Here is a 22,207-nt window from a genome sequence, read left to right on the forward strand (position 1 = left end):
CTTGTAAGAGTGCAATCTTTGTGGGACACAATTTGCCATAATAAGAACAGTCATTTCTTTTTACTCCATAATTATTTGTCTAGGAATCTAACCTAAGGAAACAAAGGCAGAACAAACAGTTATGAACAAATATGCACACTGTAGCAGTGTATCAATATAGTGAAATACCATGTATAGAGAGAACAAATATCCAATATTAATTCAATGGTTAAATAAAGTATGATATATACATATACACATTATAGAACAAATGAAACCGCTAAAATGGTGTTTAAAAAAATTCACTGTGTGGAAGAAATTCTTACTTTATAAGTTTTATGTAAAAACAAAATGCAAAATTTTTTTTCACATATTTAAGCTGTGAGTTTGATTATTATTAGGAGGCCTGTCTGCACATAACTGTCAACATTTGACAGTGGATATTTGGGTTATAAGATTGTAGGCTCTTTAGGGTTTTTTTGTATATATTTATGTGTCATGTTTTATAACAACCCTTTACCTAGGATCAACCATGAATCAGGTGGCACATTATGGGCTTTCATCAGTGTCTCACGGAATCCTCACATGAGTCCCTCATCACTGTTCCTGTCTTGTGGATAAGCACCGTCATCTTCATCATCTGCATCACTCTGAACATCAGAGCCAACATAACACTTATTATAATGCTGGGCATTAGTCTAAGAACTTCATGTGGATCAACTCATTTAATCTTCGTAACAGACCCATTGGGGTGGTTTTTATTAGTAGTTCCATTTTACTGGTAAGGGAACTATTCACATAGAGGCACATGAATACCTAGAGCCCAACATCACAAAATCAGCAAGCACTGAAGTCAGGCCCAAATCCTATGGCCCTTGTCCTTAACCACTATACTGTCCTCCTCCTCTATTAATAAAGAAATTGGGATTTAGAGAGGATGTTGCCTTGCCCAAGGTCACAACTCTTGCATGTGGCTGAGCCAGGATTCAAGCCTACACTGATCAAGCCCATGCCATGTCTCCTATGCTGTGGGAACTAGTGCTCTGCTATCAGGCAGACAAGCAGACTAAGAGCCAGCCAGCCAACCCTTCCCGACTGCCGTTTCTGGTGGATTCACATAGCTACACCAGGTGATACAGGGCTCTGGACCACAGACACCAGAGATCGCTAAGGCCCCTGAGTCCCATGGGCATTTGATGATGTAATTATTCCAGTCTTACTTGGACATCTTTTTTATTAAAGACATCAGAAACACAAACTAATAATATTGCAAGATTAAGATACTAAGGGAAACCATCTCATTCTAGGGAGAAAAAAAAGAGTATATATTATTGATGAAGGATAGAAGGGACAGAAAAGAAAAAAAGAAAATGATAGTGTCAGTTGACCTGAAGGTGGGACAAGGGAAAACGTCCCACTCCAAATGCAAATTCTGATCTGCATACGGATGCATTACTTATAAGCATCAGATGTTCTACAAACTTCAAATTCTAATCAGACACTCTCCCTCACAGCCTATTTGAAAGGGCTTTCTCCAGAATGACAAGAACAGTCTTCTAGGACTGGGAAGAGTCACTTACTACTTGCTAATTAACACAGCAACTGCCAACCTTTCTAACATGGCCCATTTGACTGTAGGGGTATCTGGCGAAGAACTAAATCCAAACATGTCGTTACAGTTGCTGCAGACATGCTGTATCACTTGGAAAAGAGCAATATAAAAACGCTCCAGCTCTATTTATAAACAGAGTATGACATTGGGATGCAACATATATCAGTATTCAGGTATTTACTGGAGGACAATGTATTCTAACATGACAGAGTAACTGGAAATTTGGTAATATGTTCCAGTAAGCTATAAAACCTTTTTTTTATATTTTTACAAAAGGCCTTAATGTGTTTTTATAGACTTATGTTATATGGTATGGTACATAATAAGAGAAAAGGACCCAGACAGGCTTGTCTGAGTTACGATCAGGAAAGCCCTGATATCGCCCCTGAATGTAAGCTCTGCATTGTGTTGCAGTTGAAGTGTCTCATTACCAGAACAGTGAACTGTATTATGTGGCACAATCTGCTCTTTTCCTACCACACTAAGTTTATTCCTGTCAGGTTCCTGATTTCTTAATATATTTTCAATTTTCTCCCTCATCCCTAAAGTCTCCTATTTTATGTAGTCGTCAGAACCTTCCAAACATCTATGAGAAAAACTCATTCTTTCCAAAAACCTTGGCATCATGTCCACTGCTCACTTGGGCTGCAATTTAGCATTAGCAATTTTGAAATGTATCATAAAGTCATCAGCTTGAGCTCGCCTCTGATGTAATAGGGCTCAGCTCAAAGAGCCAGCTCCATTTCATCTCCCCTTGCGTTGATGGCAGTATTAACACTCATTAGAATATATTAGCATGTGCAGGGCCACATAATAACTCAACCACCCAGAAGTCTTACTCAAGCAAATATTAACTCCTCTTATCATGAGCACTAAAGACGCATTCACCCAACTGAGGGAACAAACTCATAATGGCCTTTGGGAATCCATGATAGCAGCGTTTATGATCACTGTGCCCAAATACCAGGGACACTACAGATGAGAATGAGGATCACTTGGAGTTTGATTCCTCAGACATTTCCAAATTTCCCAGTAAAAGCACCCTTCCTAGCCCAGGCTACCTGAACACCATCCTTCTATTCACAATGCCTCACCAACACTTAATGAGTGTCCCTGATGTGCCCAGAATGTGCTTTACTTACATTATTTTTTTAAACCTCAAAGAACCTTTTAAAAATATTCAAAAACTCACTTTACAGAGAAGAAACCTGAGGCAAAGAGAAATTTAAGTCACGGTTTCTGCCCACAAGGAACAGTCTACAGAAGGCACCTATGCCAATTCCCTGTCTCCAGAGTTGACCACAACTAAGCCACACCACACAAACTCCAACCAAGCTCTGACCCTCCTTCCCAAAAGAAACAAAACAAAACAAAACGTGTCCACGGTATAAGGAAACGAGCACTATATGGAGGGCCATGAGACTACATTATGGTCCTGGCTCTGCCCCAGACAAGCTGAGTAACATAGAACTGGAATGGTTCTCTCTGGGCCTCAGTCTTCTGAGAGGTAAAATGGAGACAGGTACCTGGGGGGGGGTAGGAAGGAGGAAGGATTCAAAAATCTGAGGCCTCCTTCTTCAAAGGGAATCACCTGACAGGGTTAGAAACGATGTTTCCATACTCACTACTCAGGGAGTTCACTCTTCATCAAGGAATTCCCTTCTTTTTTAAGTTATGATTTACATCATGCCATGTAACAGGCATTGCGCCGGGTACCAAATAAACCTCTCATTTCATTCTCACAAAAAATCCTGCAAGCTAGATACTACGTTCATTTTTCACATTACAGAGTAGAGGCCCTGTCAGTGTTAAGTTTAGTGCCTTACAGACACTGAGCCAGGAGCCCGAAGAGCCAGCATTCACACCCAGTTTTATCTGACTCCAGAACCTGTGTTCTTTCTAACTGTGCTGGACTGTTAGGCCGTGGATGGGCCAATGAGTGATGTTTTTAAAACCTAACTTTAACCATCAGGACATCTGCCTAAGTTTCTGAACAAGGGACACTCCATATTTTAAAATAAATCTGGGGGGAGGGGAATTTGAAACTGGTTCAGTTAGAATTTAAGCCTCAGATACACTCATGAACTAACCGGCTTTACTAGAAGATAATGACTAGCATTTTTAAAGAAAGCATTTCAATTAAGAAGTGCTTTAAGTTATTGCTTTTAAAAGGTTCAAAGAGTAAAACTGGGTTGGGGGCAGATAGAAGAAGGGATGGACTATGAAGTGACAGACCTGCTGAAAAAAAAAAACCCCCGAGTTGGAGACAGCAGAATTACCATCTTGACATTAGTCCCATACGGGTTATTACTCTTGATATCATTATAGCCAAATGGAATGAAAATAAAAGGGGGAGAAAAATCTCAGTGGGTATTGCAATTTAAATTTGCCATGTAAGCTAATACTGTATATTTAGAGACTGAGCAGACAGGGTGGTTGGTGGCTCCGGGTATTTGCAGGGGTTGCTGCGCCAGCTAACCAAAGCAGACATTCATTAGAGCAAAATGTAGATTTCCATTTCTTGGCATCTGACATGGGCTCTTTCCTTGGAAAGAAATGTCAATTTGGCCAAAAGTGTGAAACCTACAATAAAAGCATTGGGACTGTGGATTTCATCTAGTCTGCACATTCCCACCCCTTTCTTTCCTACTGTGGAAATCCAGTTGCGATTTGGGGTGCTGCGTGGAGAGGTGGCAGGGGAGGCTGATTAGGACCCGGGATGCTGAAAACGAGGGTAAGGAGCTGGGGGGTGGAAATTGGACTCCCAGAGTCCCTGTTTTCTTTTGGCCTTCAGTTACCACTTTCTCTTGCCCTAAAACTGCCCAACACAAAAAGCCAACCACAATTGCTGTTTTGCACAGGGCCCTGAACAATGGCAGCCCCAAGCTGTGCAAGTGCTGGGTGCTGATCCAGACCCAGGGGGTGTGAGCAGAACCCAGCTCCTGAGGCTAGGCCTCAGGGGAGAGGCCTGCCCCATGTTAAATTTTCATTCTGTTTGTTTCTTTTGTTCAATAGACTGGAAAGACTATGACGACAGAGAGCCCAGACACAGGGGACAGAGTGACGTTTTGGAAGGTCTGCTGCAGCAGGTCCAAGCCCTTCATCAGCATTATAGCTGCCGGGGTAAGGATCAAAATCTGTGCTGGGCCATTGACTGAGGTCTCGGTGGCGCCGGTAATGTTAGCAGTTTCCTAACTGGGTCATACCTTCTCATTCATCAGGGAGAGAGATATTAATATTTGTACATCTGGAATCACTTTACAGCACTATCTTGCTTTAACCCTTCAGAAGAGACTTCCCTCTCTTCACTCCCTTGCTCTCTTTCTCTCTCACCCACTCTCTACACAAACGGTTTGAAAAAAAAGCAGCTGCCCTTAGTTCCCTTCCCTTTGAATTGTCCCTTCACAAAACTCCTCAGTGTGCTGGGTCTTTGGGATATTCACCCTCGAATTTTTCAGCCCCAAGGAAAATTCCATGAGCATCCCTGAGGAAGTTTAGCCGATTTTAACAGCAACAAGAAATCTTCATGTATATTTGCAATAAAGATGGCAATGCAATTTCACATCCACTGTCTCTTTTTCATCCTCATTTTGGCAATAACCACTAAGGCTAAATGACTTGACCGAGGTCACAATGCCAGGAAAATACAGAATCAGGATTTTGACCTAGGTTTTCTGTCTCTAAGTGCAGTCTTCCTGCTACACCTCATTTTTGTGTCCCACCCTGAACATCGGGACTGGGCACTAGATGTTGATCTCACCCTGAATTTTAATCTTCCCCTGTACTACTGCTTAGGAGAAAGGAGAGCACACACATCCCTAGACCTAGCCAACTATACCCAGAAAATCTCTGAGAGGCTTTTAAAAACTTCTCTTCTATCTGGGCTCTTCAAATGGGACAGGGTCAGGTTTCTGATCTGTGTAATGATTCGTGGAACAGGCACTTAGTTTTATTTGGAGAATTAAAGCCTCCATAAAGTTTTCATTTTCCATGCTCCTTCACCCATCAGATCCCAACTGCATTACACTCTCTAGATCCAGGGCACTGCTGGGCCGGCTAGGTAAGAAATCATGGTTGAAACTAAGAGACACTAGCTGAGTTTGAATTAGACATAAAAAATCATACTTGGTCTTAGCAAACAGTCGGTCCCTACTGTATAGCTGGAACAACAGAGCCCTTCAGAAGTGTTGGCCACAGCTAGAAATGAGGACAAGTGTTTGCAAGAAAACAATATTCATGAGTAGTTATTAGAAAATATAAATGTGCATGGAAGAAGCTGAGAAGGAAACCCAAGTGGGTTTCCTTCCCAGATCTCTAGGAAAACTTTACCCACACCATGGCCTTAACGATTCCACACTGACCAAAGTATACTCAGTTCTCTGTTATCGGGGCTCATTTAAGCAGGCCAGGCATTATCTAGGCTCCTTTCTCGCCGCTGCCTCTCCATCATTCCCCTGCCCATTGGTTCTTATATGGCAGGGAAAGGTAATAAAGCAACTGAGTAGATGATTCCTTGCAATTCATAAGCCACTTCATGTTTGGTCTTTGCCAGAGGGGGAAAACTAAAACTACTCAGGAGAATGAGGGGTTTTCATATTATCTGAGGATTTAGATGCTCTCCCTGTTACTATTAGGTTACTATCTAATAATCAAGAAACAATTATCTAGGGGCGCCTGGGTGGCTCAGTTGTTAAGCATCTGTCCTTCGGCTCATGTCATGATCCCAGGGTCCTGGGATCGAGCCCCACATTGGGCTCCCTGCTCAGCAGGAGGTCTGCTTCTCCCTCTCCCACTCCCCCTGCTTGTGTTCCTGCTCTCGCTGTCTCTCCATCAAATAAATAAAATCTTTAAAAAAAAAAAAAAGGAGGGGAGAAGAAACAATTATCTAGACAGCCCAATTATTTCAATAGTTTCCACTCAACTTTTATCAATGTATATGCTATTCCCCCACAGGGATGTAAATATACACACAATGTCAGAAAAAAATTTAAGTAAGGCATAAGTAGAACTTCCCAAAAAGGAAAAATATTTTTTATATTTAAATGTCCTCTGGACACTTAAACAGTACCTGAAGTGTTTTTTTGATTTTTAAGATGCTCAGCTGAAAAAGGGTCTCTGGTCAGTAAGTTTGGAAAATGTTGCATTATATATCCCTTTCCTGGAAATGTAAAATTGGCATTACAATATTAAAGACTCTAATAAAGAGACATTTTGAATTTGGTTAACCAAGCATTTTCCAAACTTATTTGTAAAGTCATTGTAAAACTTTTTTCACAGAGTGAGTGTTCCAAGGCAAAGACTTTGGGAAATGCTGACCTATAATATGCCAAGTTAAAGGAAATGACCTCATACAAAAAAAAAAATGGAATGATTTTCAAGATAATTTAACATTACTCTGTCTCAAATGATAAACCAAGGATAATTAGGTATTACATACAGAAAAACTACAAAATTGTTATTTGAAATACTCAACTACAAGAGGGAGGCAAACCAGAAAACAGACTCTAACCTACAGAGAACAAACTGAGGGTTGCTGGAGGGAGGTGGGTGGGGGGATGGGCTAGATGGGGGATGGGTATAAAGGAGGGCACTTGTGCGGAGTGGAGCACTTGGTGTTGTATGTAAGTGAAGAATCACTGAATTCTACTCCTGAAACCAATATTACACTATATGTTAACTAACTGGAATTTAAATAAAACTTGAAACATAAAGTAAAATAAAATACTCAACTATGTTGAGATCTATGTGGTTGAGTGCATATACAAATCTTACAATTAGGAAAAAGAATTATTTTAAATCCCAGTTCTACTACTTACTAGCTGTGTATCCCTGAGAAAAGCATTTGACCTCTCTGAGCCATAGCTTCCCCATCAGAAAAAATCAAGATAATAGTATCTATCTTTCAGGATTGTTATGAGGATTAAATTAGATAATGCATTAATAGTGTAGGCACTTCACAGACTCCAGTTTATTTTCCTTCCATTGCTCTTCCAGATGAAGAATAGAGCCTCTCTTTCTCCTTGGCACTTTACTGATACATCCTAGAATTAAAGTGTAATCACTGACTACATTGTAATGAGCCTGGAATGCTCAGTAAATACACAGTGTATTTCAAATGCAGAAGTAATAACAAAACAACCCTTCTACTACCAAAGCCCTACATGGGAGATACCAAAACCCACATTAATTTCTGTATTTTGGCTAAAGAAGTGACCACAGTTAATCTGCATGTTCAGTACTGGGATGCAAATTCACTGGAGATGTTGAGCAGCCTTTATTGTTCACACGGTTTATGCCCCGACATACATAATGAATCATAAAGAAGCCAGTTGTATTCACCATAGCAGTGCCCTGTGAGAGTGAATTTCAGTTATCATCCAATTTCTCAGCTCGCAAACATCAATTGAAACACAGCCTACTATGTGTCAGGTGCTAGACATATCAATCTGGATAAAATAAACTCCCTATGTGCCAAGCACTTGAAAGCTAAAGAATTACTGCATTTGGAGCCCAGAAAACCGACCATTGTTCCAGAGCCCTGAGCTACACAGAGATAGAAGCCAGAATAGAAGCCACTGTATCAATGGCTCAGTGTGTCAGTACAGACCCTGAAACAGTTAAAGATGAGCTATATCATGCTGCAGTAACCAAATGACCCCCCAAATATTTACTTCTCCCACAAGCTATATGTCTACCACTGGTCAGCTGAGGGCTGTCCTGTGTTGTCATCATCCTTTCTCTAGAAATTTTGCCAGCACCCATGGGAGAAGGAAAAACTCTTGAATGTCTCATATAGACAGGACTTTATGTGTGTCACTTACATTCAAAACTCATTGGCCAGAACTGGCCACATGGCTACACCCAACCACAGCGTTCCAAGAAGTGAAATTCTTTCATGTGCCCAGAATGGAGGAGACCCGGAATATTTAACATTTGCACAGGCCCCTTTCCCAACCAGTAGTAGTAGTTCTCAGTTTTCTTTTTGTTTTTTCAGTTTAATCTTCATTTTGATTTACATGATATATGATTATAATGTGAGAGGGATCTTAGTGTAAGCAGCTAAGATCACGGATTAGCTGGGTTCAAATTCAGACTGGACATTTACTAGCTGTGTGACCTTGAGCACTTACCTACCCTCTCTATAACTCAGTTTGCTCACCTATAAAATGCAGATAAGAATTATCTATACTTGGGGCACCTGGGTGGCTCAGTCAGTTAAGATTCTAACTCTTGGTTTTGGCGCAGGTCATGATCTTGCAGTCATGGGATCAAGCCCCGCATCGGACTCTGCTCAGTGCAGAGTCTGCTTCAGATTCCCTCTTCCTCTCCCTCCTGCTTGTGCTCTCTCTCAAATAAATAAAATCTTATTTAAGAAAAAAAAAAGAATTATCTATACTTGTCAGCCATTTTTTAAGGACTGAATGACTTCTTTTTTTTTTAAAGATTTTTTTTATTTATTCATAAGAGACAGAGAGAGAAGCAGGTTCCCTGCTGAGCAGGGAGCCTGATGCAGGACTCGATCCCAGGACTCTGGGATCATGACCCGAGCCGGAGGCAGACACTTAACCATCTGAGCCTCCCAGGCCCCAGGACTGAATGACTTTAAATAAGTAAAGCACTTAAGAGCTTTATTATTTAAAGAAAGAAATTCCTCCCATTCTCCATTTTTTATTCCCCAAAGGCTCAATTCTTTTAGCCAGTTATTTTGATATTTTCTTCATATCTCTAAATAACATGTTTATATTGCTAATCTTTGATTTTTTTTTTCACGAGGCATTACCTCTCTAAGAAAAGATGATTTCTCTTTTTTCCCCTCCCCCCTTACTTCCGGATTACAATTCCTACCCTTTGTCCTCCTAATATATTTGTATTGTAATTTTAATAAGATCAATATTTATTGCTTACATTATAATGATCACTTAATTCTACGATTATTTTCCTTTCCTGGACAACTTTTTGTTCTCCCTGTACTTAACAGTCATCTTTTATTGTATGTTTGTTTGTTTTTCTATGTGGTTATAGCTAATTAATCCCCAAGCTATCCTCCAATTATGTCAATTTTCTCTCAATCCAATCGAATATATTAGTACTGTTTCAATTGCTTCTTCTTAAAGAAACCTCTCCGAGCCCTCTGACCCGCTCCAACCTAGACTGGTTGCTGGCTGCCTGTGTCTGGTGCACAGCTGGCCCCGTAGGATCTCCTTTCAACCACCATATTGAGGACTCTTCTGGCCACCCTCCAATCTTGGATCACTTCTTTTTGTATCCCATGTCTTACTTTTTCTTGGTTAGTCCATCATTTTGGTGGAGTCCTTACTCTAGTAATTTCCTGAGAGGATTCTTGGGAGCTAACTTTTGGATACGCTGAATGTCTAAAAAATGCATTTATTCTACTTACCACTTATTTAAGGTTTCAGTTAAGTACAGAATTCTAGGTTGAAATAATTTTCTGTCAGGTTTTGAAGGTGCTGCTTTGTCCTTTTCTAGCTTTCAGTACTGAGAAGTCTGATGTTTCATTCTGATTCCAGAGGTTTTGTAGGATACCTTTTTTCCTTCTTCTCCGGCAGGTTTTTAAGTTGGTTTTTTATATGCAGCCAAGAATACTATATCCAGCTAGGCTGTCATTGAAAATAGAAGGAGAGATAAAAAGCTTTCAGGACAAACAAAAACTAAAGGAATTCGCAAACACGAAACCAGCCCTACAAGAAATCTTGAAAGGGGTCCTCTAAGCAAACACAGAGCCTGAAAGCAACATAGACCAAAAAGGAACACAGACAAGATACAGTAACAGTCACCTTACAGGCAATACAATGGCACTAAATTCCTATCTTTCAATAGTTACCCTGAATGTAAATGGGCTAAATGCCCCAATCAAAAGACACAGGCTATCAGATTGGATTAAAAAACAAGACCCATCGATATGCTGTCTGCAAGAGACTCATTTTAGACCCAAAGACACCCCCAGATTTAAAGTGAGGGGGTGGAAAACCATTTACCATGCAAATGGACACCAAAAGAAAGCTGGGGTGGCAATCCTTGTATCAGACAAATTAGATTTTAAACCAAAGACTGTAATAAGAGATGAGGAAGGACACTATATCCTACTTAAAGGGTCCATCCAACAAGAAGATCTAACAATTGTAAATATCTATGCCCCTAACATGGGAGCAGCCAATTATATAAGGCAATTAATAACGAAAGCAAAGAAACACATCGACAACAATACAATAATAGTGGGGGACTTTAACACCCCCCTCACTGAAATGGACAGATCGTCTAAGCAAAAGATTAACAAGGAAATAAAGACTTTAAATGACACACTGGACCAAATGGACTTCACAGACATATTCAGAACATTCCATCCCAAAGCAACAGAATACACATTCTTCTCTAGTGCCCATGGAACATTCTCCAGAATCGATCACATCCTAGGTCATAAATCAGGTCTCAACCGGTACCAAAAGATTGGGATCATTCCCTGCCTATTTTCAGACCACAATGCTTTGAAACTAGAACTCAATCACAAGAGGAAAGTCGGAAAGAACTCAAATACATGGAAGCTAAAGAGCATCCTACTCAAGAATGAATGGGTCAACCAGGAAATTAAAGAAGAATTAAAAAAATTCATGGAAACCAATGAAAATGCAAACACAACTGTTCAAAATCTTTGGGATGCAGCAAAGGCAGTCCTAAGAGGAAAGTATATAGCAATACAAGCCTTTCTCAAGAAACAAGAAAGGTCTCAAGTACACAACCTAACCCTACACCTAAAGGAGCTGGAGAAAGAACAGCAAATAAAGCCTAAACCCAGCAGGAGAAGAGAAATAATAAAGATCAGAGCAGAAATCAATGAAATAGAAACCAAAAGAACAGTAGAACAGATCAACGAAACTAGGAGCTGGTTCTTTGAAAGAATTAACAAGATTGATAAACCCCTGGCCAGACTTATCAAAAAGAGAAGAGAAATGACCCAAATCAACAAAATCATGAATGAAAGAGGAGAGATCACAACCAACACCAAAGAAATACAAACAATTATAAGAACATATTATGAGCAACTCTATGCCAGCAAATTAGATAACCTGGAAGAAATGGATGCATTCCTAGAGATGTATCAACTACCAAAACTGAACCAGGAAGAAACAGAAAACCTGAACAGACCTATAACCACTAAGGAAATTGAAGCAGTCATCAAAAATCTCCCAAAAAACAAAAGCCCAGGGCCAGATGGCTTCCCAGGGGAATTCTACCAAACATTTCAAGAAGAATTAATACCTATTCTTCTGAAACTGTTCCAAAAAATAGAAATGGAAGGAAAACTTCCAAACTCATTTTATGAGGCCAGCATTACCTTGATCCCAAAACCAGACAAAGACCCCATCAAAAAAGAGAACTACAGACCAATATCCCTGATGAACATGGATGCAAAAATTCTCACCAAAATACTAGCCAATAGGATCCAACAGTACATTAAAAGGATTATTCACCACGACCAAGTGGGATTTATCCCTGGGCTGCAAGGTTGGTTCAACATCCGCAAATCAATCAACGTGATACAATACATTAACAAAAGAAAGAACAAGAATCATATGATCCTCTCAATAGATGCAGAAAAAGCATTTGACAAAGTACAGCATCCTTTCTTGATCAAAACTCTTCAGAGTATAGGCATAGAGGGTACATATCTCAATATCATAAAAGCCATCTATGAAAAACCTACAGCAAATATCATTCTAAATGGGGAAAAACTGAGAGCTTTCCCCCTAAGGTCAGGAACGCGGCAGGGATGTCCACTATCACCACTACTATTCAACATAGTATTAGAAGTCCTAGCCACAGCAATCAGACAACAAAAAGAAATAAAAGGCATCCAAATTGGCAAAGAAGAAGTCAAACTCTCACTCTTTGCAGATGATATGATACTTTATGTGGAAAACCCCAAAGCCTCCACCCCAAAACTGCTAGAACTCATACAGGAATTCAGTAAAGTGGCAGGATATAAAATCAATGCACAGAAGTCAGTGGCATTCCTATACACCAACAAGACAGAAGAAAGAGAAATTAAGGAGTCAATCCCATTTACAATTGCACCCAAAACCATAAGATACCTAGGAATAAATCTAACCAAAGAGGCAAAGGATCTGTACTCCGAAAACTATAAAATACTCATGAAAGAAATTGAGGAAGACACAAAGAAATGGAAAAACGTTCCATGCTCATGGATTGGAAGAACAAATATTGTGAAGATGTCAATGCTACCTAGAGCAATCTACACATTCAATGCAATCCCCATCAAAATACCATCCACTTTTTTCAAAGAAATGGAACAAATAATCCTAAAATTTGTATGGAACCAGAAAAGACCCCGGATAGCCAGAGGAATGTTGAAAAAGAAAAGCAAAGCTGGTGGCATCACAATTCCGGACTTGCAGCTCTATTACACAGCTGTCATCATCAGGACAGTATGGTACTGGCACAAAAACAGACACATAGATCAATGGAACAGAACAGAGAGCCCAGAAATGGACCCTCAACTCTATGGTCAACTAATCTTTGACAAAGCAGGAAAGAATGTCCAATGGAAAAAAGACAGTCTCTTCAACAAATGGTGTTGGGAAAATTGGATAGCCACATGCAGAAGAATGAAACTGGACCATTTCCTTACACCACACACAAAAATAGACTCCAAATGGTTGAAAGACCTCAGTGTGAGACAGGAGTCCATCAACATCCTAAAGGAGAACACAGGCAGCAACCTCTTCGACCTCAGCCGCAGCAACTTCTTCCTAGAAACATCGCCAAAGGCAAGGGAAGCAAGGGCAAAGATGAACTATTGGGAGTTCATCAAGATAAAAAGCTTTTGCAAAGCAAAGGAAACAGTCAACAAAACCAAAAGACAACCGACAGAATGGGAGAAGATATTTGCAAATGACATATCAGATAAAGGGCTAGTATCCAAAATCTATAAAGAACTTATCAAACTCAACACCCAAAGAACAAAGAATCCAATCAAGAAATGGGCAGAAGACATGAACAGACATTTTTCCAAAGAAGACATCCAAATGGCCAACAGACACATGAAAAAGAGCTCAATATCGCTCGGCATCAGGGAAATCCAAATCAAAACCTCAATGAGATACCACCTCACACCAGTCAGAATGGCTAAAATTAACAAGTCAGGAAATGACAGATGTTGGCGGGGATGCGGACAAAGGGGAACCCTCCTACACTGTTGGTGGGAATGCAAGCTGGTGCAGCCACTCTGGAAAACAGTATGGAGGTTCCTCAAAAAGTTGAAAATACAGCTACCATACGATCCAGCAATTGCACTACTGGGTATTTACCCCAAAGATACAAAAGTAGGGATCCGAAAGGGTACGTGCACCCCGATGTTTATAGCAGCAATGTCCACAATAGCCAAACTGTGGAAAGAGCCAAGATGTCCATCGACAGATGAATGGATAAAGAAGAAGTGGTATATATATACAATGGAATATTACGCAGCCATCAAAAGGAATGAGATCTTGCCATTTGCAACGACGTGGATGGAACTGGAGGGTATTATGCTGAGCGAAATAAGTCAAACAGAGAAAGACATGTATCATATGACCTCACTGATATGAGGAATTCTTAATCTCAGGAAACAAACTGAGGGTTGCTGGAATGGGGGGTGGGGTGGGAGGGATGGGGTGACTGGGTGATAGACACTGGGAAGGGTATGGGCTCTGGTAAGCGCTGTGAATTGTGCAAGACTGTTGAATCTCAGATCTGTACCTCTGAAACAAATAATGCAATATATGTTAAGAAAAAAAAAGAAGATGAAGAAGATAGCAGGAGGGGAAGAATGAAGGGGGGGAAATCGGAGGGGTAGACGAACTATGAGAGATGATGGACTCTGAAAAACAAACTGAGGGTTCTAGAGGGGAGGGGGTTGGGAGGATGGGTTAGCCTGGTGATGGGTATTGAGGAGGGCACGTTCTGCATGGAGCACTGGGTGTTATGCACAAACAATGAATCATGGAACACTACATCTAAAACTAATGATGTAATGTATGGGGATTAACATAACAATAAAAAAATCTTAAGTTGTTTTTTTTTTTTAACTTCGGTACTCTAAAAACTGCTTTGATATTTTCTTCATGTCTCTGAATAACATGTTTATATTGCTAATTCTTGATTTTTTTTTAATTTGAGGCATCACCTCACTAAGGAAGGATGATTTCCCTTTTTCCCCTCCCCGCCTCTTACATGCACATTATAATTCCTAACCCTCATCCTCTTAATATACTGAATAATATTAAAAATGCACTACACCTTAGTGTGCGTTGTACTGTTGTCTGTTGTGTTGGGCACCTGACAAACCCTTTCAATATGGGAAGCTACACCCTTCAATTATGGGATATATTCTTAAAAGTTAATTATTTCTCCCCCTCTTTTTTTCTCTGCTCCCTCCTACTAGGACTCATAGCCTGATGTTGAACCTCCTAGGTTAGCCCATTAATTTTTCTTTTTCTCTTCTGCTTTCCATCCCCATGCCCTTATGCTCTTTCTCAGGAATTTCTGCAACCTTATTTTCTAAGCCTTCTATTGGGTTTTTCAGTTTTTGATAGTATATTTTTTAATTTCCAGTGCTTTCTTTTATTCTCTGAATGTTTCTCTTAAAGACTCCTATCCTTTTCACAAGGATGCAGTGCCTTTGTTTCTCTCTCAGGCTATTAATGATAGGCTTCGTTTCATTTTATAGTTTCTTCTCTCAGCATTATCTCTCCTCTAAATTGCTCTTTTGTTTATTTGGTTTTGGCCTCTGTCTTTCCTGTTAGATGTTTTTCACATCTGCCTGGTGATCCTTGGATGTTCACCGAGATTTAAGAAAAGAGAGCTCAGTAGTTGTTGGGGAGCTCTGAGCACATGGATAGGGCTTTTTATCTATAGGCTTCACTGTAGGGTGATCTGGCATGGCCTTTTCTTTCAGAAACCAATGAAAGCACTGTCAGAAGCTTTTGAGTGAATTCTCTTAGTCTGGTCAGAGTCTCCAGAAAGTTTCTCCCAGTGTCCTTCCTGGAGGGTGTAAGTTTGAGTACCAGTGTTCTGAGAGTCTGATGGGGAAATAATCTATGGAAACTTTCATTTCATCCACCTGTTTTGGGTACAGTACTACTCTCCCACCCTCATTTTTAACTGTACTCCATGTCTCCCACTCTAGAAACCCGTTCTTATATTTTTCAGAGAATAAGTCACTAGCTTTTTTTCTAGAGCGGGGAAGCGGTATTTGTCCATCTATGCAGGTTATAGGAGGAAATCTAGAAGTCTGACTGCTTTTTAAACAGACTTCAACAAATCCCTCTCATTTTAGCTCCACACTCATCCCCCACTTCCAGCAGTTGTGGTGCCCAAGGGGTGAATCGGGTTACTTCTCAGCCTTCTTCACTGCTGGCTTAGGATTCATCTTTCTCAAGTCTGCTAAATCCATCTGTCCATCTGCTTTCCAGCTACCAACGTTCACTTGCTTTTGTTCCCTTTCCCATCTCTTTGTCTTTATAGATTTATGTAGTTTCCTTTTTTAAATCTCTTTACTCTGGTTTTAGTGAGATTTAGGGAGAGAGTAGCATGTAATGAATATGTTCAATATGTTGCCTTTAACCGGAAGTCCCAGCAGCATCATTTTCAAGCACAGTGTGACCAGCCAAATTCATGTTCAAGTCAGAAAAAAATGTTTTTGCTTTGTTCTGCCAGGAATAACCATTACCAGCACTAGCTTGAAGCTGGCATGAATGCTTGTGTCAGTCAGCTCATTCCCAACTGCTCCTATAGGATCATAAGGAGAACCACACTGGGCCTCAGCCACAGGCTATCCGCCTAGCTTTCCATGCCTAACAGCAATGATGTAGACCATGTTCCCACCCCAGTGACACATCTGTCCGAAGTCTGGTGACGACCCCAACAACCTCAGCTTCCCTTCATGACACAGACTATGAGAACTGAAATCAGTGATCATTTAGCTCAGCTCCATGGAGTACTGTTTGTAAAGATTATCTGGGGAAGTCTGCAAGTTTTATCACTGAAAGCTCCAGGTTGTAAATAGAAGGGATAAACAGAAGCAATGGATGATTTGCTCATCAATATAGCCATAGTGCATTATAGTGTACAGAAAAATATTTGTTCAGTAAATTAATGTCTCGGTTTTTCTGGGTACTGGCTTTTCAGTCTTGAGCAATCCATTCTAACCTCTCAATCTGTTTCTTCTTCGGAATAATAATGATGACAATCATACCAATGCCTACAACTATTTTTGTAAGCCAACATATACACTGGAAAAAATTGCCCCAGAATGCTAGCCGTGGTTGTACTGAAGTGGGTGGAATTTTGTTCTTTTTATCTGTCCTCCAGACTTTCTGTAATGTGCCTATATTAATTGTATAATGAAAAAAAATTAATGGAATATATAGACTAACAAGAAGAGCTTTGCCAACATTGAGAAATGTATGAATATTAAATGCAGTGGGAGGAAGGCAAAGATTTGATTCCATTTCTTTTTATCCCACATTATAATAAATCACTCATCTGGAAAATATAAACAAAATGCCTAAGGGGTTTCCCCTGGAGTTATAAATGTTACTCATCTCCAGCATTTTGGAGGAGCTGATCATTAATTGAGGTAACCACTGGCAACTCAAGATATAAGAGCTTTTTGTAGGAATGAATGAGCTGAATCCCTACATGAAACTGAGGATAAGTGACACCAAGGGGACAGGGAAGAGGAAGGCAGGGAGGTGGGAAGAAGGTACTGGGAGTGTTGCATTGCCAATGGAATTTACAGTGTATTTTTTTCTGTGTTTCAGAAACTTCAAAATTACAAACCACAGGCCGCAAGCAGTCAGTCTCAAGGAGCCTGAAACACCTATTCCATTCCTCAAATAAGTTTGTGAAGACCTTAAAACGGTGGGTCCTATTGCAGTTTTTCCAGGAAGTCTTAATTTCTCAGGAATCAGCTGGTTTGGATTCTTAGTAGCAACATGATAGAAATTTCCTTTGTTATTAAAAGAGCATGAAATTCACTTTTCTCCTGAGAATTAGGGCAAGATAATAATTTCGCTGAGTTCTAGCCTGTGAACATGTGATACTTAGCAGCACTATGATCATAGGTATATTTTAAATGATCTTTTATCATGACCAAAAATGTTTTTCCATGATTCAAGCTTGGTAGAAGAGACACTTGAAGACAATTCTTTATTTTGCTTTTTCTTTTTAGGGGACTCTACTTAGCCGTTATATTTTATTACAAAGACAATACGTTAGTCACCAATGAAGATCAAATACCGATTGTTGAAATTGATGACTCTCACACCAGTTCCATTACACAAGATTTTCTGTGGTTCACAAAGGTATACTGAGTTCTGATTTCATTTTTTCCCAGTTTGCACCAATGCTTCTGTGCATAAATCTCTGAAACTTTTGTTGAGGAGTTTCCAGTGATCAAAGTATTGGGGTGGGAGTAAATTCTCTCAAAGGTCTTCTTTCAGCCCTGATATGCCCTGTGCCATAAAAAAATGTGAAAGTAGCATCTACACTACATTTTCAAAGCAAAGAAGCTCGCATTCTGTCAGACTGTGTCTCCACTATTCTGAGTTATGGGATCATTTGGCAAAGACTAAAATGTGGATCTGACTATTTCATTAACATTCAGATCTTTTTCCAATTGGACAGAGATCAAAAAGTTGTTTTGCATGTATCTGAAAATGGACTGGAGAACAAACATCAGGGGTCAGGTTTCCTTTTCCCTGCTTTTTGCTTTGATGCCACAACCTAAATCATGTACTGGCTTGGATGATGATATGACCTCGTGACTTCTTTTGCAGCTGTCTTGTATGTGGGAAGATATAAGGTGGTTGAGACAAAGCGTACCTATCTCCATGTCCTCATCCACAGTGCTGCAAACTCGGCAGAAGATGCTTGCAGCAACGGCCCAGCTACAGGTGAGGGGCCAGGTTTCAACCCAGATTCCCAAGGAAATCTTAGAAAAGCTTGGTCAGTTCAGTTACCAAGCCCACCTGGAAAGGAAAAGGACAGGCTCCTTTCTCTTTTAGATTCTTAAGCATATAAAGGCTTCTTACGCAGTCTGAGCTGCACATCTGTTCATGTAGGGAAACTGTGCCTTTGGCAATTTCCTGGACAAGGAACAAGGGTCTCTCTTCAAGAGTCTAGGAGTGACCCCCTAAACAAGAGGTGAGACTTGAGTTCTGGATTTGATATTAATCAGTCAACTCATTTCTCCTTTCTGGGCCTCAGTTTCATCACTTGCAAAATAAGAGGAGTTTGACTCAATCACAGGACAAACCCTTGCTGCTCTGGCATCCTGTGCATCTAACTACTGTATAGAGATGGAAAAAGAGACCAGCAGATATTTTGAAGAGTTTCTTGGCTTGATCTTTTGTTAAAGCACAGGAATTTGCATACATTTTTGCTAAGAAAGAAAGAAAGAAAGAAAGAAAGAAAGAAAGAAAGAAAGAAAGAAAGAAAGAAAGAAAGAAAGAAAGGAAAGAAAGAAAGAAAGAAAGAAAGAAAGAAAGAAAGAAAGAAAGAAAGAAAGAAAGAAAGAAAAAAAATTCTTAGAAGCTTACCTTTAATGCTGAATTTATTCGTCCTTCCATATTATTAACCTAATCAGATCAGGTCCCCAAGCCCTACAAGAATATTTATAGGTTACAAAGCCCCTCCTAGAAATGACACTGAATTTTAACCAAGTTCTTCTGGGTTTCCTTTCATTGTTTTCTGGTATTACCTGAATTTGTGGAGTCTGTAAGAGAGCACTGAGCCTTTATCAGCAATGGGTATTTACCTACAAAGCTGTCAGTTACACAAACCCCAGAAATACACATAACAGGAATCTATGTAGCTGTGTTTGGCCAGGCCATACCAGCCAAGGCATAAAAATAGGATCATAACAACAAAAAAATATTTCTGTGGCTCCACCCCCACCGGCAATTATAGGAACTTCATTTCTTGACCCACACAATAACAGTTCAGCCACCTGAAATAGTAACAATTATTGTGTTGCTATTCTAATTCTGAAAGGCAACTCTTACTCCTCCTGTGCTATACTCCATTGCATGAACAGCTTACTGCCTGTGTGCTCAGTGGCCTCAGAGATTTTAGCAAACATGCTATTTCAACTCACTCTTGACTACAAAATCTTCTTCAACTCAAGGAAAAGTTCTTGGAGCTAGGCCATGATGACTGTACTGAATTCAAAGTGCCCCTTCCTTTCATCACTGATCAGCTTGAGTTGGAACAAGCCACTGTACCGCAAACTGCTCTTTCCTTAGGATAATATTCATTCCCAGAAGGCTCCTTGGTACCTTACTTCTTTCTCAGGAGACTCAGACACCTTAGTGGACTCTTCATTAACCCATCATACAGCCTAGACATGCTTGGATCACAGACTGAACAAGCTTAGAATTTCAAATGGGGCTCTTTATTCCTAGAACACATTCATCTCATATCAGTAACATGAGAAGAGTCTGGCTATCACAGCCAGTACAGCTAGATACTGAGGAGCTAAAGAGAAGCCATGATGGTCAGTGTGCCCCTACTCAACTACTCCCTGGCCCCCCAGTATATCAACCCCACCACTTTTCATAATTTATCAACCCTCTTCTGATGTCATTTCCTTCTTTTGCCCAGCTTAGATTCCTTGGCCCATCCTAATCACTCCCTTGAAAATATTCTAAATTTCTGGCCGCTGTCTCCGCCCACCATATTTACTCGGAAAAAATCCAAGCCTGAATGAATCCAACATGTCTACACTGGAGTACTTGCAGACTGCTGCATAAAAGTCACCAAAAAAGGGGCTGACTGTTTCTTTGTTAAATTCATGGCTACAATTCTCACATATAAGTTACCTAGTGATCACATGCCATTTCTCTACTAATTTTACTTTCCCAAACTATAAGGCAACTATTTAAAACCTTCTCCATTCTCTTGCACCCCTACCCCTTCCCCACACTCTACAACCCTATATCAGGTGATGATTTCACTGTATAATTCATTAAGAAAATAAATGGGAATTCTTTTCCCACCACCAAGTTGCAAAGCCTCCTGGCATTGACCCCACTTTCTCTTTCATCGCTCCTATTACAATGGTATTGGTTGAATAAAAGAATGTATTTGTCTGTCCAACCTCTGTACCCCAAAGATCACACCTGGGAGTACTCTATTAAAAAAAAAAAAAAAAGGATCAACAGAAATACTATACCTCATGCCATAGTCACCACCTGGATAGTTCACCAGCCCTGCATGGTGACCAGCGCCTCAGAGTACTCAGTAAATAGTTACCCTTTACAGTACCCAAAAGGCCAGAGCACTGCTATACATTACCTCTCTACTTCACATTTCTGTTTGCCTGCTTAAATAACAGGAATCTTTGTCATTTTGTTTTGTTTTGTTTTGTAGGACCTATTGCCCAAACCATTTGCTGATCTTTAGGATGAAAATGTCTAAAAATAGTGATGCCACCTTTGATTTTTAGGCAGCGGGAAGGGAGTGTGACAGGCACACAAAACATATTTCACAAGAGGAAGAAAACTGAATTTGGGGAAATTGCTACTTAATATTTTAGGTCTCTTTGCTAATCTAACATTTTTTATGATGTTAAGAGGAAAGTAAAAATGCATTCTTAAATAGCTTGATTGGCATCAGCCATACATAAATCCTGTGGACTTACCTCTGGTATATTTCACTGTGCTGTCCTCCCCTTTCCAGCATCACTACCACTGCCTGATTACTCCAGTTACATCAAAAGCCTCCAAAGTCATGCTCCTGCTTCCAGTATCATATATACTAGAATATATATATTCCAATATACTCTCCAATCCTTTCTCCACACTTCTGCCAGAGTAGCCAATAAAAGATTCTGACCATGTCATGCCCTGGCTTGTGCTCTTTCACGAGTAGCTCAGACATTTTATCCCCACCGTCACCATCTTTCTCCTCCTATTTCCATCGCACACTGACTTACCTTCACACAGTGCATACCAGTCCTGTGCACCAGGTGCCTTATATTCCAATTTCTGCTCTATAGTGAGGTCCTTTAATACATAATAATAAATAATAATTACAAAATAACAACTTTCGTTTATTTCACAGAATACATGCCAGACACTGTGATAAGTGCTTTACAAACTGTATCTCACTTAACCTCCACCACACCCTAATGAGAAAGTAGTATTATTGATATTCATTTAACAGATGATAGAACTGAGGCCTAGAAAAGGTTATATAACTTGCCCAAAGTCGCACTAATAGGAAGTAGCAGAGTCTGGATACAAATCCAGATCTGTATGACTCTAAAGTCTACATTTTTTCCACTGCTTCATCATCTTATTATGCATTCATTTACAAAAAGCAGACAAAAATTTTAAATAGGAGAAATTACCCACATTATAGCTTAAAAAGTAAAAGTAGTCTATTCTGCATCATTGGGAGCTGATTTAGGAGGAGTGGTCTTAGATTTTATTTGAAAGAAGGTAAAGTATGGATTAATTGATTAATATGACCTAAGCAGGAGGAAAGACAATTATCTGCCAGCATTTGGAGGGGAAAAAAAATAGTAAGATGAGA

General features: G+C 40.0%; 1 protein-coding gene across 2 annotated transcripts in view; it reads left to right on the forward strand.

The window, feature by feature from the left end:
* ANKFN1 (ankyrin repeat and fibronectin type III domain containing 1) overlaps nucleotides 1-22,207 on the forward strand; it is a 313,445-nt gene that overhangs the window by 240,930 nt on the left and 50,308 nt on the right. For both annotated transcript variants that reach the window (XM_032429156.1, XM_032429157.1), the window contains 4 exons: nucleotides 4,607-4,714; nucleotides 17,431-17,530; nucleotides 17,841-17,973; nucleotides 18,448-18,564. In XM_032429156.1, coding sequence (XP_032285047.1) covers nucleotides 4,607-4,714; nucleotides 17,431-17,530; nucleotides 17,841-17,973; nucleotides 18,448-18,564 — 458 coding nt within the window. The remainder of the gene's footprint in view (nucleotides 1-4,606; nucleotides 4,715-17,430; nucleotides 17,531-17,840; nucleotides 17,974-18,447; nucleotides 18,565-22,207) is intronic.

This window comes from Phoca vitulina, unplaced genomic scaffold, assembly GCF_004348235.1.
Source record: "Phoca vitulina isolate PV1807 unplaced genomic scaffold, GSC_HSeal_1.0 scaffold40, whole genome shotgun sequence".
NCBI classification, from domain to species: Eukaryota; Metazoa; Chordata; class Mammalia; order Carnivora; family Phocidae; genus Phoca; species Phoca vitulina.